Here is a 15,133-nt window from a genome sequence, read left to right on the forward strand (position 1 = left end):
GTTTATTTTATGAGGCCAGCATAAAAGTGATATTAAAACCTGATCATGGGCTAGGGCTGTAGCTCAGTGGCAGAGCACTTGCCTAGCATGCATGAGGCAATGGGTTCTATCCTCAGCACCACATAAAAAATAAAAAACAAATAAAATAAAGGCACTCTAAAAAGTAAAAATAAAAAAACCTGATCATAACATTATAAGAAAGGGAAATTATATGCCCATTTCTCTTTTGAAAATATTATTATCTCTTAACATCCATATGAAATTGATTCCAGGACTCTCCTAGGATACAAAAATTTAAGGAGCTCAAGTCCCTTAAAATGGCCTACTATTTGCATGTAACCTATACATATTTCCCCCATATTCTTTAAATCATCCCTACATTATTTATTTTTTATTTTTTTTTAAATATTTATTTATTTATTTTAGTTTTCGGCGGACACAACATCTTTGTTTGTATGTGGTGCTGAGGATCAAACCCGGGCCGCACGCATGCCAGGCAAGCACGCTACCGCTTGAGCCACATCCCCAGCCCCATCCCTACATTATTTAAAATACATAATACAATGTAAGTATTATGTAATATATACTGTACTGTTTAGGGAATAATAAGGAAAAATCTGTAATGCATTCAGCTTAGACAAAAAGTTGTTGTTGTTTTTTTCCCAAATAATTTCACAGATGCAGAACCTGAAGGTATGGAGAGCTGATTACAATTGTAAAAATTCTAAAATGATATAAAAACCATATCATGACCAAATTGAGCTTATTTTTTTAAAAAATATTTATTTTTTAGCTTAGGTGGACACAATATCTTTATTTTATTTTTATGTGGTGCTGAGGATCGAACCCAGTGCCTCACGCATGCTAGGCGAGCGCGTTACTACTTGAGCCGTATCCGCAGCCCCCCAAATTGAGTTTAATCCAAGAATGCTTGGTGGGTTTAAAAACTGAAAGTCAATCAAGGCAATCCACATATAACATAAAGAGAAAAAAAATCACTTTATTATATCAATTAAGTAAAAAGTATCTGGTAAAAGTCAATACTAATTCATGGTAAAAACTTTTAGAAAACTAGGAATGAAAAAAAAAACAAAACTTCCTTATGTGATAGAGTATAGCTACTCAAAACCTAGAGCAAACATCATACTCAGTGATGAAATACTGCAGCTCTCTCCCTGAGGTTAGGAATGAGACAAGAATGCGAATCACTAACAGTTTTATTCAGCATTACATTGGCTGTCCTATCTAGCAACAAAGCAATTAAAGAAATTAAAAGCAGATTCCAGATAGATTGTTTATCTAAATACGAAATGCAAACAGCATAAGTATTAGAAGAAAATATTGGACAAGGTGACTTACTTGACAAGGAAGGAGATGCCTGATGGTGTTAGATGAGTATGGCAAAGACACCAAGACTGAGTGACTCCAAACCAGAATTCTTGGATTTCTACATTCCCGACTCTGCTCCTCTACCAGTGTGTCCCATTCCATTAAATGTTCAAGCCCAGGAATAAAACTCAATTTTCTTTTCCTTACCACGTCAAGTATTTAATCAGCAATTCTGTCAGCCCTGCCTCCAAGATGTATCCCTGACCACTTTTCTCTGTCTTTGCTCCCAGTACCAGAGCCAAGCTCTCAACTTCTCACCTAGATCCTGCATCAGCATTCACCCTGCTTCTGGATCTACCCTCACTTCCATGGAGTCTTCACCCCAAGTTCTGAGTAATCTTGTTCAAAAAGGATTTCAAATTATAACACTCCCTCTGGAAGCTTCCTTCTGCAAGTAAAATAAAATCGAAACTCCTACTGTGTGTGGCCCATGCCTACTTCTCTGACTATTCTTATCTTCTATTCCTTTTTCCTTTGTTTACTAGAATCTAGACCTGTGCTTCCAATACGAGAGCTACTAACCACATGTGGCTATTTAAATTTATATCTAATTAAAATTTGATTCCTCAGTTGCATAGTCACATTTCAAGTTCATATATTATATACACACACACACACACACATACATATACATATACATACACACATTTTTTTTTGAGTTGTGGTTGGACATAATACCTTTATTTTATTTATTTATTTATTTATTTATTTATTTTTAATGTGGTGCTGAGAATCGAACCCAGCGCCTCACATGTGCCAGGTGAGCACTCTACCACTGGGCCACAACCTTAGCCCCACATTTCAAGTTCTTAATGGTCACGTTGGACATCACAAAATAGAAGATTTCTGTTATGCTTTATATCGGGAATGTCCCCCAAAGGCCCAGGTGTTGAAGCTCTGGTCTCCTGCTGGTTGGTACTAATGGAAGGTGAGAGAAACTTTAGAAGGTAGGACCTAGGTTGAAAGCTATATTTTGTCCCAGGCTCCCTTCTCTCTGCTCCAGGCTGCCATGAGGTAAGCAAGGCCACACATTCTCACCACCATGACAGTTTGCCTCACCTCAGGCCCAAAGTAATGGAGCCAGCCCACCCCTGGACTGAAACGTGAGCCAAAATACTCCTTAGCTTCTCTGTCAGGTATTTTGTCACAGGGACAGAAAGGTGACTAATAGAATTTTCATTAGCAAAAAAAGTTCTGTGGGGCATCACTGATCTAGACACACCAGGCTCATTCCTACTTGCAGCACTTTGTACTTACCTCTCCTTTTTGTGGAATGCTCTTCCCCTAGATTTTGGGCGGGCTGGCTACTTCTCATAATTCAGGTCTCAAATGATACTCTTCAGGGGAACCTTCTAAATTTAGATTGGACTGCCCAATCTGAAATAGGTCCTTAATCCTCCCTGCCTCACCCACTCTAGTGGTACCGCATCCATCACTACCTAGCAGTGAAATCCTGATCTAGTCACTATTCTCTCTGAATCGCAGTCCCCTTTTCTTAAGATTCGTCCACTGAATTAGACGATTAGTAGGATACCTTCCATTCCACCACTAAGAATTTGTGCGCATCTGAGATAATTTGGTTCTCTTATAGATAACTGTGCTTCCTTTATCTCTCTCTAAGGAACTAGGATCACAAGAAATCATTAGTATTCAATACAGACCTCCATCGAGACTCCGGGATGCCCGTTTGCTTGCTGTGCGCTCGAAGTGTGGGGCAGGCCTGTCAATCAGAGCACTAGCTTGCCTGGTCTGAGCTTGAGTCCGGCCGCTATATCGAAATTTGGATCCCAGGGCAAGAAATTTGCTTTTGGGAATGGTGTCTGTAGATGTCAGTCTGAGAGAAAAATCATAACAATCACATATTATATAAATTAGCTCATTCTGAAGCTGTACAATTAAAAATAAGATGAAGAATAAAAAATGTTTCTCAATTTTAAGATATAATTATAGTTATTAGGAGATTTCAAATCATGCAATCATTATTTCAGTTCCATGTCATGTCTCAAAGCAATCAGTATATTTAGTTGTTGCCTTCATTAATATCATCTTATATCTCTATAGATAGGGCCTTATGGTTTTCAATGCAATACTTTCACTATATCTTTGTAATATTGTCATCATTTTATAGATACAGGAAACCGAACCACCCAAAGGAAGTTATATGTATAAGGTCACATATCTGTTAAGGGACTGGGCAGTAACAAAGGCCAAGCCCAGGACTGTTAGCTACAGTTAGGGCAATCATAGAGCACCCAGTGAACACAGGATCCTATTCTCCACTTCCCTCCTCCTCCTACCACACAAAGAAAGGTGCTTTGGAAATATTGAGGCACGCTTTTCAACCCAGAGCAGGGAAAGTGGATTCATTTTGTCTTGCTTAAGATGATCTCACTAGAGCTAAACAAAAGTGCCAGTCATATAAAGGAGAGAATTTCAATAGCAGACTTAAAATAGAAACACACATACATAATTTATCCTTGAAAAATACTTAAGTGAGAACAATACCTGAAAAATGTGTGATGTTCTACACAGACTTTCCATAATTTCTTAGCTGCTCGGTAACTGGGAAGTTTGAATCCAATGGTACTTTCGTATTGTTCTTGCTATAGAAACACAAACATGGAACATAAAGTATCATTTGACTATAGTAATACAGCACCAGAGAAATAATGGTGCCACCAACGAGATCATTGTAAATACAAATAATGTTATCAATTTAAGGACATAAAATATCATTTGAAATGTTTTCCTACTCACCAGAAGAAAGTCACTCCTGAGGATGTCCTTTTCCAAAGCAAGGAAGCCAAGAAATGCATATTATTCATGCATTTTATTTTTGTTCAGAAAACACACATGCATGCATAAACACACAAACACAGGGCATTTTTCTGAGACATAATTAAGTCACATTTTGATTGTCTAGACATTGCTTTTCCTTAGTTATTATCTGTATTTGGGATATTAGATTATTCAAAGATAAGGGAATGAGATATAAAGTAATTCTTCCATCAATCAATATTATTACACAATAATAATTAGTAATAATAACTAAAGATTTGGCTCAAATCAGATTAATTTTTAAAAATTAATTAAATTTTAGAATTGGCAAATAAAAATTGTATATATTTATTATGTTCAGTATGCAAATATTGAACATGCTAAATCAGGCTATCAACATATGAATTAACTCACATAATTTTTTGTGATGAGAACCCTTAAAATCTAATCTATTAACAATATTTTAATTTTTTTGTTTGTGCTGGGTATTGAACCCAGGGTTTCATGCATGCTAGTCATCTCTTAGCAATTTTCAAGAAGATAATACACTGAACTATAATGATTATGTTGTATAATTGGACTCTTAAGCTTATTCTCCAGATTCTCTAATTATTAAATGTTTATTCTTTTTCCCTTTTTCTGACCGTTAATTTATCTAGATACCTCTAACTGAAGCAAACCATATCCTACCAGGGCTATAAGAAACATGTTATTGGTTTCTTACTTCTCTGTTTCTCCCTTAAGCATACTTTATTAGATAGAAAAGGAAAGTGAAATTTGTTTTCAGTGCCTATCATTGCCAATAACACTATGATTAGACAGGATCAATTTTTACACTGAAGAAACTGAGTTCAGAGAAGTAATTTGCTCAGTCTCATAGTTATTAAATGGCAGAACCAGAATGTCACTTCTAAGTCAACAATAGTTATATTCCACTTCCAGAATCCCATTTTTCCTGATTGCTTTCTTAAATAGAAATTCTGCATTTTTAGCACATAGTTGACAGAGACTGAGGCCTTCCTATTATCATATTTATTAATATGTGTGTGTATTTAGTTTTGTTTTCCCATATTAAGATACAAGAATGTTGTCTTATTTACCATTAAATTGCAAAGAAATATTTGTTGGTTGACTGACTCTTGGATTTGAAACTTCAAGGGAAGACACTGGCTGCTTTGTGCTAGGCACAGATAAATAATTATAATACAATATAAATGTTTCAATGATAATCCCTACCCAAGATTTTTAAGGCTGCATGTCTACAATTTCCAGGCTCAAAGAGTGAGCCATTTTTCGCCAGCAGATGGTGATATATAAACATACAAAAAGCGACCTTATGTCAGGCTGGTCCTTTTCTGTGTTGAGTTTTCACTGTTGTTATTTCATTTGATGTTCAAATAAACTGGGACTGAGGAGGTATTATCCTTCTTGGATGATAAGGAAAGAGCTTTAGATTTATCCAGGGTCTTTGGTTAAGCAAATGAAAGAGAAGGAACTAGAACTTTTTTAAAAAAAATTTAATTCCTAACAATTTGCTATTGCACCATGATAGCTCTTTTACAATTTAAAATTGGCCTGCATCAATCAGTACATCCTGAATTTTGGCTACCTATTATTAACTAAGTTGATCCAGTATTAAGCTGAACATACAACTCTATTAAAAATCTAGGACTTATGCATCAGGCCCTGGGTTCAATCCCTAGTAGTAAATAAAAATAATCTAGAACTTGACCCTGGAACATATAGTAACATATGTATATATACACAAATAAATTGTAATTGTAGAAGGTAGGATATAAAATATTTAACTCCACAAAGTAATTTTAGAATCTCAAGCTATAGAATTTATAAATAGTTTCCCATGAAGTTCTTACCTGGAGTAAACAAGAAACAAGTTTACCAATCCAGGTTTTACTTTTGGCAATGGAATATTTACTTACAGGAATAGGAATGTCTGGAAAACCAGTAATAAGAAGAGAAGATTACAGAACTTAACAATTTAAGAAAACAGAAATATTGGCCCCCGACTAGTTAGTTAGACAGAGACTACTCAGATGGCATAACAAGGAAAATGGCAATGAGGAGATGTTTGGTTTAGGAAGAAAAAAACATGAATTCTGTACCTCTCCAGGCCGGATCTTGATGAAAAAGCTGCTGCGTTTATAAGAAATCTTCAGTACTTTGGGCCAAGGAAAACGGTTAATTCTCAACTTATCTTTGTAAACCAAAAGGCCACTAGAGCAGACACCTAGGATGATATCCACTCCCTCCAAGTCCTGAAAAAGAAAAGTGTCAGCATTCAGTCTTGAGCAAAGTGTTCAACACATCATTAACTATTATCAGATAATCTGAAGATATCAGCAACCAGAAACAGTTATGAAACATATCATGGAAAACAAAGTGTAACCTGACAATCGTAATCCATATTGGCAGATAAGAGTTCCCAGAGGCCAGAGTTTAGGGCTACGTGTACCACCTGGGGATATAACTCTCTTTCTTTTAACGACATGTTTGCACAATTCTAATTCTCTTTTGAAATGATATAGTGGTAATCCCTCCAGAAAATCAAGTTAAGATTTGACTCTATTCCTGTATAAACTCAACACACGAAAATCTCAGCTTCTTAAAATAACTGATGTTAAGTATATGAAAATATAAATGTTATTCCTAAGGCTAGAAAGAACATTAAGGCAAAATGAAGTCATGTTTACATGCCTCTTTATTAAAGAAAAAATTTTAAATATTAATAATCAATGTAATTTAAGGAAAATGAATTTCATCTGAGTTAATTTCTACAGATGGCTTTATTTAGCTAAATAATCAAAACCCAGGGTTAAATTCTTTTGGAGGGGGCTGGTAGGGGTACCGGGCATTGAACTCAGGGGCACTCAATCACTGAGCCACATTCCCAGCCCTATTTTTGTATTTTATTTAGAGACAGGGTCTCACTGAGTTGCTTAGCGCCTCACTTTTGCTGAGGCTGGCTTTCGAACTCGTGATGCTCCTGCCTCAGCCTCTCAAGCCGCTGGGATTACAGGCGTGAGCCACTGCGCCTGGCCAGAGTTAAAGCTTTTTGACTCCTCTTTTTCCTACAATGAGTATAGAGAAAAATGTTAGTGCCTACATGTGTTATGTACAAGCATAACAGAGATGCAGAAATTGAATATAGTTTTAATTCAATGACTATGTGACTGAAAATTTACCTCAAGATGCCTTCTTAAGTTTCTAAAGCCTGGAGGTACAACTGTCTTTCTCTCTCTCTCTCTCTCTTTTTTTTAAATATTTTTTTAGTTGTTGATAGACTTTTATTTTATTTATGTATATGCAGTGCTGAGAATCGAACCCAGTGCCTCACACATGCCAGGCATGTGCGCTACCGCTGAGCCCCAGCCCCAGCCCTATATCTCTCTTTTAATGACACGCTTTACAGAAAGAGTTTGCTTTACAACATTTGGAAAAGGAATTTGCTGCCTGACTTCTTCACACCTTGCTGACTGACACAAACCTTTTGCAGGAAATGAGAAGTTCTGGAAATATACCTTATCTGAAATACTGATATTTCTATTGTCTATTTTAGAAATTCACAGAAGTTATAGTACCTAGCCCCAAAAAACCCAGGACAACATCTGAATTTGAAATTAGAAGTAATTGAACTTAAGAAACTATCAGATATTCAGGTTGAGAAAATCATGAAAGATTAGTCTAGTCAAATCACAGACCAGATGTCTGTCTCTTAATTCCTACCAAGTGATTATTTGGCCTATCCTGGAATATTCAGTGACAGGGAACTCATCACTCTTTGAGGTAGCCCAACTCATCTTTGAAAAGCTCTGCTAGATAATTTGTCAAACTGAGCTGAACAACATATTTCCCTATAGTTTACATTTTACTATCTCTAGGCTTATATCTTAAAGCCCTAGTAAAATCTATTTTACACACCACTCCTTTAAATTAACAGGAAGGCAGATATTATGTCTCCCCAGAACTTTCTCTTTTGTAGGATTAATATCCTTGTTCCTTTGTTTTTCATTGGACATGGTTTAGGGTCTCCGAATGAAAATTCATGCACACTAGTTAAGTTCCTCCCAAGGCGCATCTGAGCATCCCTTTGAGCCCTCTCCTCATGATATCCTCAACCTCTCCAGCCATTTGAAGATGAGGGAAGTCAAGCGATTGCCTTAAGTAATCCCTCTCTTAGGCTGTATTAGGCAGAAGTAGGATTAAAGCTTAAGTTTCTAATGCCCTAACCTAGGGGTTCTCAACGAGCCATTGTAGTGTATTTGGTGTACATTAGAATCTCCATCCCAGCTTCTGGTTCAATAAGTCTGGGATGGAACCTGAAAAATGCATCTGCGATGCCAAATGCTGCTGACTCAGGGACCACACTTTGAGAACCATTACCCTAAGCCAGTGGTTCTCAGGTTCAAGCTTGTATTCATTTGGAATGCTCATTAAATCTGGAGGTTCTAGAGCCTGTCCTCTGAAATAAGTCAGTAAACCTGGGAGGAGCTCCGGAATCTGTACAATTAGTAGACCTCTCAAGTGATTTAGGTAATGTTGGCTGTGAGAAAAGCCTTGCTGCCACTGTGATATTCAAATGTAAATGCATCTTAGGAAAATATAATTTCTTTTTCTCCAGGTTGTATTTTTTTTATTTTTTACAGTGGCTTAGTTGTAAAACTTTATTCTGACAGTGGATTGCCAAGTGGCAATTCAACTGATATACTTAAAATTCAAAAAGAATTACTATTTGGGGCTGGGGCTCAGTGGTATCGCACTTGCCAGGCATATGTGAGGCACTGGGTTCAATTCTCAGCACTGCATATAAATAAATAAAATAAAGGTCTATCAACAACTTTAAAAAAAAAAGAATTACTATTTATTTTGAATGTTTTAAAATAGCCCAGATAAATGCTGGTGAAAAGTAGCACGTGACACAAGTGCAATTTACACATAGCAAACCTGCATCATCTAGTGCATATTAATAAAGGCCAGAGATACATTACCTTTGCTTTATGCAGATCGACACCATACATAGACAACTTTTTGGCATTCTCAAGAAATTCCAAGTCAGCCTGAGCTGGAGTCATGGACCTTTGATAAAATAAAAATAAAAATTCAGTGTCACAGTATCCACATTTACAGTAATCACAGTTGTATCTTCATGACATTTCATATAAACACAATCATACACGTGTTGACCAATATGTATATAAAATAAATTTTATAGTCCATAAGTGGATTATTATAGAATGGAAATGTTATCATAAAGAAAACGATATCTTGAGAAAACAAAAAGACACTAAAAAACTACTGGAAAAAAAAATTTTAAACTCCCTAACAATTTCCTTCAAATAACCTCATCCATCATTAGCTCTGTCCTCCCTCTCTTCATCCTTTTTCTATCCCATACATAAATTCCTTCCACTAATTTTCTTACCAAGGAGATGACCAAATTAAATCCTCAAGGGGCATGGGACAATTTACAAGATCCTCTTAGCTGCCTTTTTTCCCTCTATACCCCTGAATTGAGTTATTATGGAAATTAAACAAGAGGGCAGCTGATGTTACTTAACTGGGATTCTTAATGGGGCCAGGTTTGATGAAAAGAAAATTTCTGGTAACAGATGGTGTTCTGCCCACTGATCTAAACAAAATAAATTCGTTAATAGAAGCACACAGATAATGGGACTGTTTTCTGTTATTAAGATGTCTTCATTACCAGGCAAATAATGAATTAGATTTGTTTGAAAACAATCAGTCTCATGGTCTAAACATTCACTATGTCGGTCTTTCCTTCTCTAGAAGTTTCTTTGCTTTTGGAACGTGCTCACTGAGATTTGAAGACAAAGATATCATTCCCAACCCTGCACAATTCAGACCAATCAAGAGTAACTTCTTAGTAACAATAATGCAGCCACATCTCAAAAAAAAAAAAAAAAAAAAAAATAGAAAGAAAATGCCAGTTTCCCATAAGATTGCCTCAAGCTATAGAGAGCAGCAGGGGTCTCTTCATTTAAAAGGAAAAGTCTCTTCCAAATCCATCTGTCTTTACCCTCATTAAAAAGAACAAAGGATTCCTTGGAACAACAACAACCAAAAAAGAAAACACACAGGAGAGAAGGATGCAGATTTGTTACAACTCAGCCTCCCTAAATAAACTTTTTCTACCAGCTCTAAAGCATCTCACCTAATTCTGTTTACTAATAGACCTGAAGTTGAAGATTAAAAAGAAAAAAAAAAAAAAGGAAGAAAAATGGGAAAATTAACCCATATAAAAGTCTATATATTCAAGTAATTCAAAACATCTCAGGAAAGTTTTGTAATTGTAAATTACTTTTCCATATAAGTGATACACTTTTCTAGTTAAGGTTACTCCCAGTTGTTTTATATTTTACTGTTGTTATTAATACTAGTGGGGTGAAATTTAGGAGTTTGAAGCTGGAAAGGAACTTGAAGGTAATGAGTTCAACCTTTTCATTTTGCTGATAAAGAAAACAGACCCTGAAGGATTGCATGATCATGAATAGGCTGAAACACTTGGTTTGAAGCAGCAGGCTTAAGTCACTACTCAAGTCACACTACTTGGGCTAGAATCCTGGTTCCTGAACTTATGAGTGGTGAGCCATTGTCTCCCTCAATCTCCTCTATAAGGTAAGAATCACATTAATTTTGCTGGATAAATAAATGTGACTATTAGAATTAAATAAGATAATGGCTGTGAAACTGCTTTGTAAACTATTTATTTATTATTTTGCAACCTTAATTTTCTAATAGTACAGTATCCCATCTCTACATGGATTATAAAATTAAATTGAGAGAAATAATTTGGATCAGTTAAAGTTGAAGATCAATTTTAAAACATTAAATGAAGCAATCATGACAAAAAACTTCCCTATATTCACAGTACCCCAGGGTTCAGTTTAATTTCTCTCTTTTCATAATTTGTATTTCTTTTTATCAACTCTCATTGCTGTCAGTAACCCCTTCCCCTTATAGATGCACCCCTTATTCTGTCTGGACAGAATTCCCCATTCTGACCTGCTTCACACATATGGATTCCCTAAGACCTTTGAAAATCATAACAAGCTGGGAACAGATTGAGTACTGTCCAGCTGAGTTCAGTGGTACATGCCTATCCCAGCTACTCAGAAGGCTGAGACAGGAGGATCACAAATTCCAGGCCAGCCTGGGCAACTTAGCAAAACCCTTTCTGAAAATTAAAAATAAGAATGGCAACAGGTATAGCTCAGTGGTAGAGTGCACAAGTGCCCACGTTCAATCCCAGTACCATTACCCCCTTCCACCCCACTTTAAAAAAAGTATTGTCCAGAGTTATTCAGTACCACCTAACAAGTTACTACTTATGAGTTCTTCCGCTTAAAGTACCTACCCAGGGTGCTCTGGCACTTTAAAAAGATTAGCTCTTGCTCATTACAAAGAGAAGTTTCAGCACAGTCTCCCTGTATTTATTTATTTCAAGCAAGTGGGGTCAGGAGAGTCATGCAGTGAGTTCTGGTGTTAAGTGACAGTCTTTTGATAATGTTTGTTGCATCTCCTAATTAAGTATTGTGATTTCAAATAATTAAGTGGGGACAATGAAGTGGAGGACAAATAATTTTTTTTTTTAATTTTAATATTTATTTTTTAATTTTCGGCGGACACAACATCTTTGTTTGTATGTGGTGCTGAGGATCGAACCCGGGCAGCACACATGTCAGGCGAGCGCGCTACCGCTTGAGCCACATCCCCAGCCCCAAGGACAAATAATTTTAAAGCTTGATTTGCTAGTGTTAATTTAAAGAGTTAATTATAGCTTTAAAATCCCTGTCTGGGCAAAGGGCCACTACTACAGGTTCCACTTACAAGGCCTTCTTCTACTTGTCTGAGGAGCAGGCTGGTAATCGCTTCAATACACAGTAAAGTGTTTATGTCTCAGCAGAAGTTTCTTTGGAGTGGTTAAAGCACCATGTTGCTGGACATAATTAAATTTCCCATTTGTGTTTCTGCTTGTGAGGGCTATGAAAATTTCCAAAAAGGAGCAAGTAAATTCCTTGACTTTTTTTCATATACCTAACTGAACATCAACTGATCATATCCACCTGTCCAGTGAGATTGTTCCATCTATTTGAGTTTAAAATTCTATTAAGTTCTGTGAGTGGTTCTCCAAACCCAGATGCACATTGCTTGTAAAATGGGGATAAGGATTATTATTTTTATTATCCTAGCAAATATATGACCTCTCATATAATGAGAGGTCTACTAATCACTGTGCTGAGTACTTCTCATGACTTTTCTGATTTAAACAATTATAAAATTTCTATTATCATCCTGGTTTCAGATGAGAAAACTGAAGCTTAGAAGGCTTAAGTAACTTACCAAGAGTCAAAAAGCTGATAAGGAATGGAATCCGAATCCAAAGTAAAACAGGCTCACTCCAGAGCTAGTGATTTTAACTATGTGCTTTACAGTCCAACTCAGTGGTTCTCAAACTTTTTTGGCATTAATAACTCTTTACTCTCTTAATTATTAAGTATTCTGAAATACTATTCTTTTTTTTCCTCCATCTGTTCTTTTTTTTATTGTTGGTTGTTCAAAACATTACATAGTTCTTGATATATCATATTTCACACTTTGATTCAAGTGGGTTATGAACTCCCATTTTTACCCCGTATACAGATTGCAGAATCACATCAGTTACACATCCATTGATTTACATGTTGCCATACTAGTGTCTGTTGTATTCTGCTGCCTTTCCTATCCTCTACTATCCCCCCTTCCCTCCCCTCCCCTCCCCTCTTCTCTCTCTACCCCCTCTACTGTCATTCATTTCTCCCCCTTGTATTATTTTTCCCTTTCCCCTCACTTCCTCTTGTATGTAATTTTGTATAACCCTGAGGGTCTCCTTCCATTTCCATGCAATTTCCCTTCTCTCTCCCTTTCCCTCCCACCTCTCATCCCTGTTTAATGTTAATCTTCTTCTCCTGCTCTTCATCCCTACTCTGATCTTAGTTACTCTCCTTATATCAAAGAAGACATTTGGCATTTGTTTTTTAGGGATTGGCTAGCTTCACTTAGCATAATCTGCTCTAATGCCATCCATTTCCCTGCAAATTCTATGATTTTGTCATTTTTTAATGCAGAGTAATACTCCATTGTGTATAAATGCCACATTTTTTTTATCCATTCGTCTATTGAAGGGCATCTAGGTTGGTTCCACAGTCTTGCTATTGTGAATTGTGCTGCTATGAACATCGATGTAGCAGTATCCCTGTAGCATGCTCTTTTTAGGTCTTTAGGGAATAGACCGAGAAGGGGAATAGCTGGGTCAAATGGTGGTTCCATTCCCTGAAATACTATTCTTTATGTGCTTATATCTATCAGTATTAACTATTACAAATTAACTATATTACAAAATTTTTATTAAATGTCTAAAGAATAATAAGTCCATTATTTTTACCATTAAATAACCTTTGTGAAAAATGACAATGAAGGATTGAGAATTTAAAATTCTTCTTTTATGATATATCAAAACTCACAATAGCAGTTTTTTGTAATTTTATTTTTTAATGATACCAGGGATTGAACGAGGGCCTGATACTCACTAGGCAAATAATTTCAACCTAGCTCAGATGAACTATATGCCCTTGCTTTTGAGTACTATGCTACAATACTTCCCAATGTTACACATTATTTTCATGAAAAAATAAATAGCAGTATAGTTGGTGAATTCAACGAAGACTTTTAAAGATAACTGCAGGAGTTTCATGGGCCCTCCACAATCTATCCACATATATACATTCCAAGTTTAAAACTCTTGCTCTAAGGAGCTACTACAGCGTGGTAAGTTAAAATCTGAAGGAAAAAGAAAAAACACCTGTAAGACTAATAGCTACCATTTATTGAGTACCTACTACACATCTAGCTCTGTGCTAAGTGCTTTACCTATGTTACCTCATTTAGTTTTCATTCTACAATACAATGCCCATTACTATAGTAAGAAAACTGAGGTTCAGAAGACTTAAAGGGACTTGCTCAAAGTCAAACAGTAGAGGGAAATTAGCTCTTCACCAACTCTTTCTGTGGCAGCATGCTCCCTTTTAGGCAAACACTGATTCAATACCAGGTCAAGGGTTTAAACTTACTACCAAACAAACAGAATAAACTCTGGAGACCCAGTCACCTGTATGATTTATGCAGTTCCATGACCTTCTCTTCAAGTTCCTTGGTCTGATTTGGGGCCAGATGAAAATCACTAACATAATCCACACCATGGAGTTCTGGATCGTAGTCTCCTAGCTCAGACTGGATGGTGTAAGAACCCAATAATGCTAAAGTTGCAAAGGAACAGGGCAGACGTCCTGCAACAATGTCCTGTCGAAGCTGAAGACATAAATAATATCTATAGCCAAAAGAGAAAAATGTTAATATGTCAGTCATAAAAAAATATAGAGGGACAAAAAGGATAATAGGGAGAGGGAGAGAAGAAAAATAAGAGAGAAGAGATTAAGTAAATATGAGATCATATTAATAATTGTTCCATCTAAGTAGTGGGCAATCTAGGTAGTGTAGGATATGAAGTACCATACACATAAACTATTTAATCTTCAAAGAATTTGTGAGGTGAGTATGACTGCAAGATTATAGATAAAGAGGCAGCCTCAGAGGCTTAGCTAGCTCAATGTTAATAATAAAATGTTTGGTCCCAAACCAGGTCCTTTCTTTTCTATCACTTTCCTTTGACAAATGTGTATATAATTAATGTCCTTCAAGAACTAAGATCGAAATATTGACACATTTTTGCTAGGATATGAACATTCTGGTGTGTTTTCCCTCCCAGATAGGCTATGTGGCATGCAGCCTTCAACATTCTATCAGCCACCTTATAAGACCAATTCCCCCTGTGTGCTAAATTGTTGGTAATTCAAACTGCAGCTAAACAGCCAGTCCAACTAAACAACTGAGT

The 15,133-nt window shown here is 36.3% G+C and overlaps 1 protein-coding gene across 39 annotated transcripts in view; it reads right to left on the reverse strand.

Annotated features, from left to right (window-relative positions):
• The window catches only part of Epb41 (erythrocyte membrane protein band 4.1), a 171,802-nt gene that overhangs the window by 55,923 nt on the left and 100,746 nt on the right, over positions 1-15,133 (reverse strand). For 23 of the 39 annotated variants that reach the window (XM_058570976.1, XM_058570977.1, XM_058570979.1 and 20 more), the window contains 6 exons: positions 14,351-14,569; positions 9,174-9,261; positions 6,291-6,443; positions 4,147-4,173; positions 3,895-3,992; positions 3,051-3,223 (listed from right to left, as the gene is read on the reverse strand). In XM_058570976.1, coding sequence (XP_058426959.1) covers positions 3,051-3,223; positions 3,895-3,992; positions 4,147-4,173; positions 6,291-6,443; positions 9,174-9,261; positions 14,351-14,569 — 758 coding nt within the window. The remainder of the gene's footprint in view (positions 1-3,050; positions 3,224-3,894; positions 3,993-4,146; positions 4,174-6,290; positions 6,444-9,173; positions 9,262-14,350; positions 14,570-15,133) is intronic. The other 16 variants (XM_046469504.2, XM_046469513.2, XM_046418747.2 and 13 more) reach the window with 1 other exon arrangement.

This window comes from Marmota monax, unplaced genomic scaffold, assembly GCF_021218885.2.
Source record: "Marmota monax isolate L192 unplaced genomic scaffold, Marmota_monax_Labrador192_F-V1.1 WCK01_AAM20220418_F8-fsc00008, whole genome shotgun sequence".
In the NCBI taxonomy this organism is placed as follows: Eukaryota; Metazoa; Chordata; class Mammalia; order Rodentia; family Sciuridae; genus Marmota; species Marmota monax.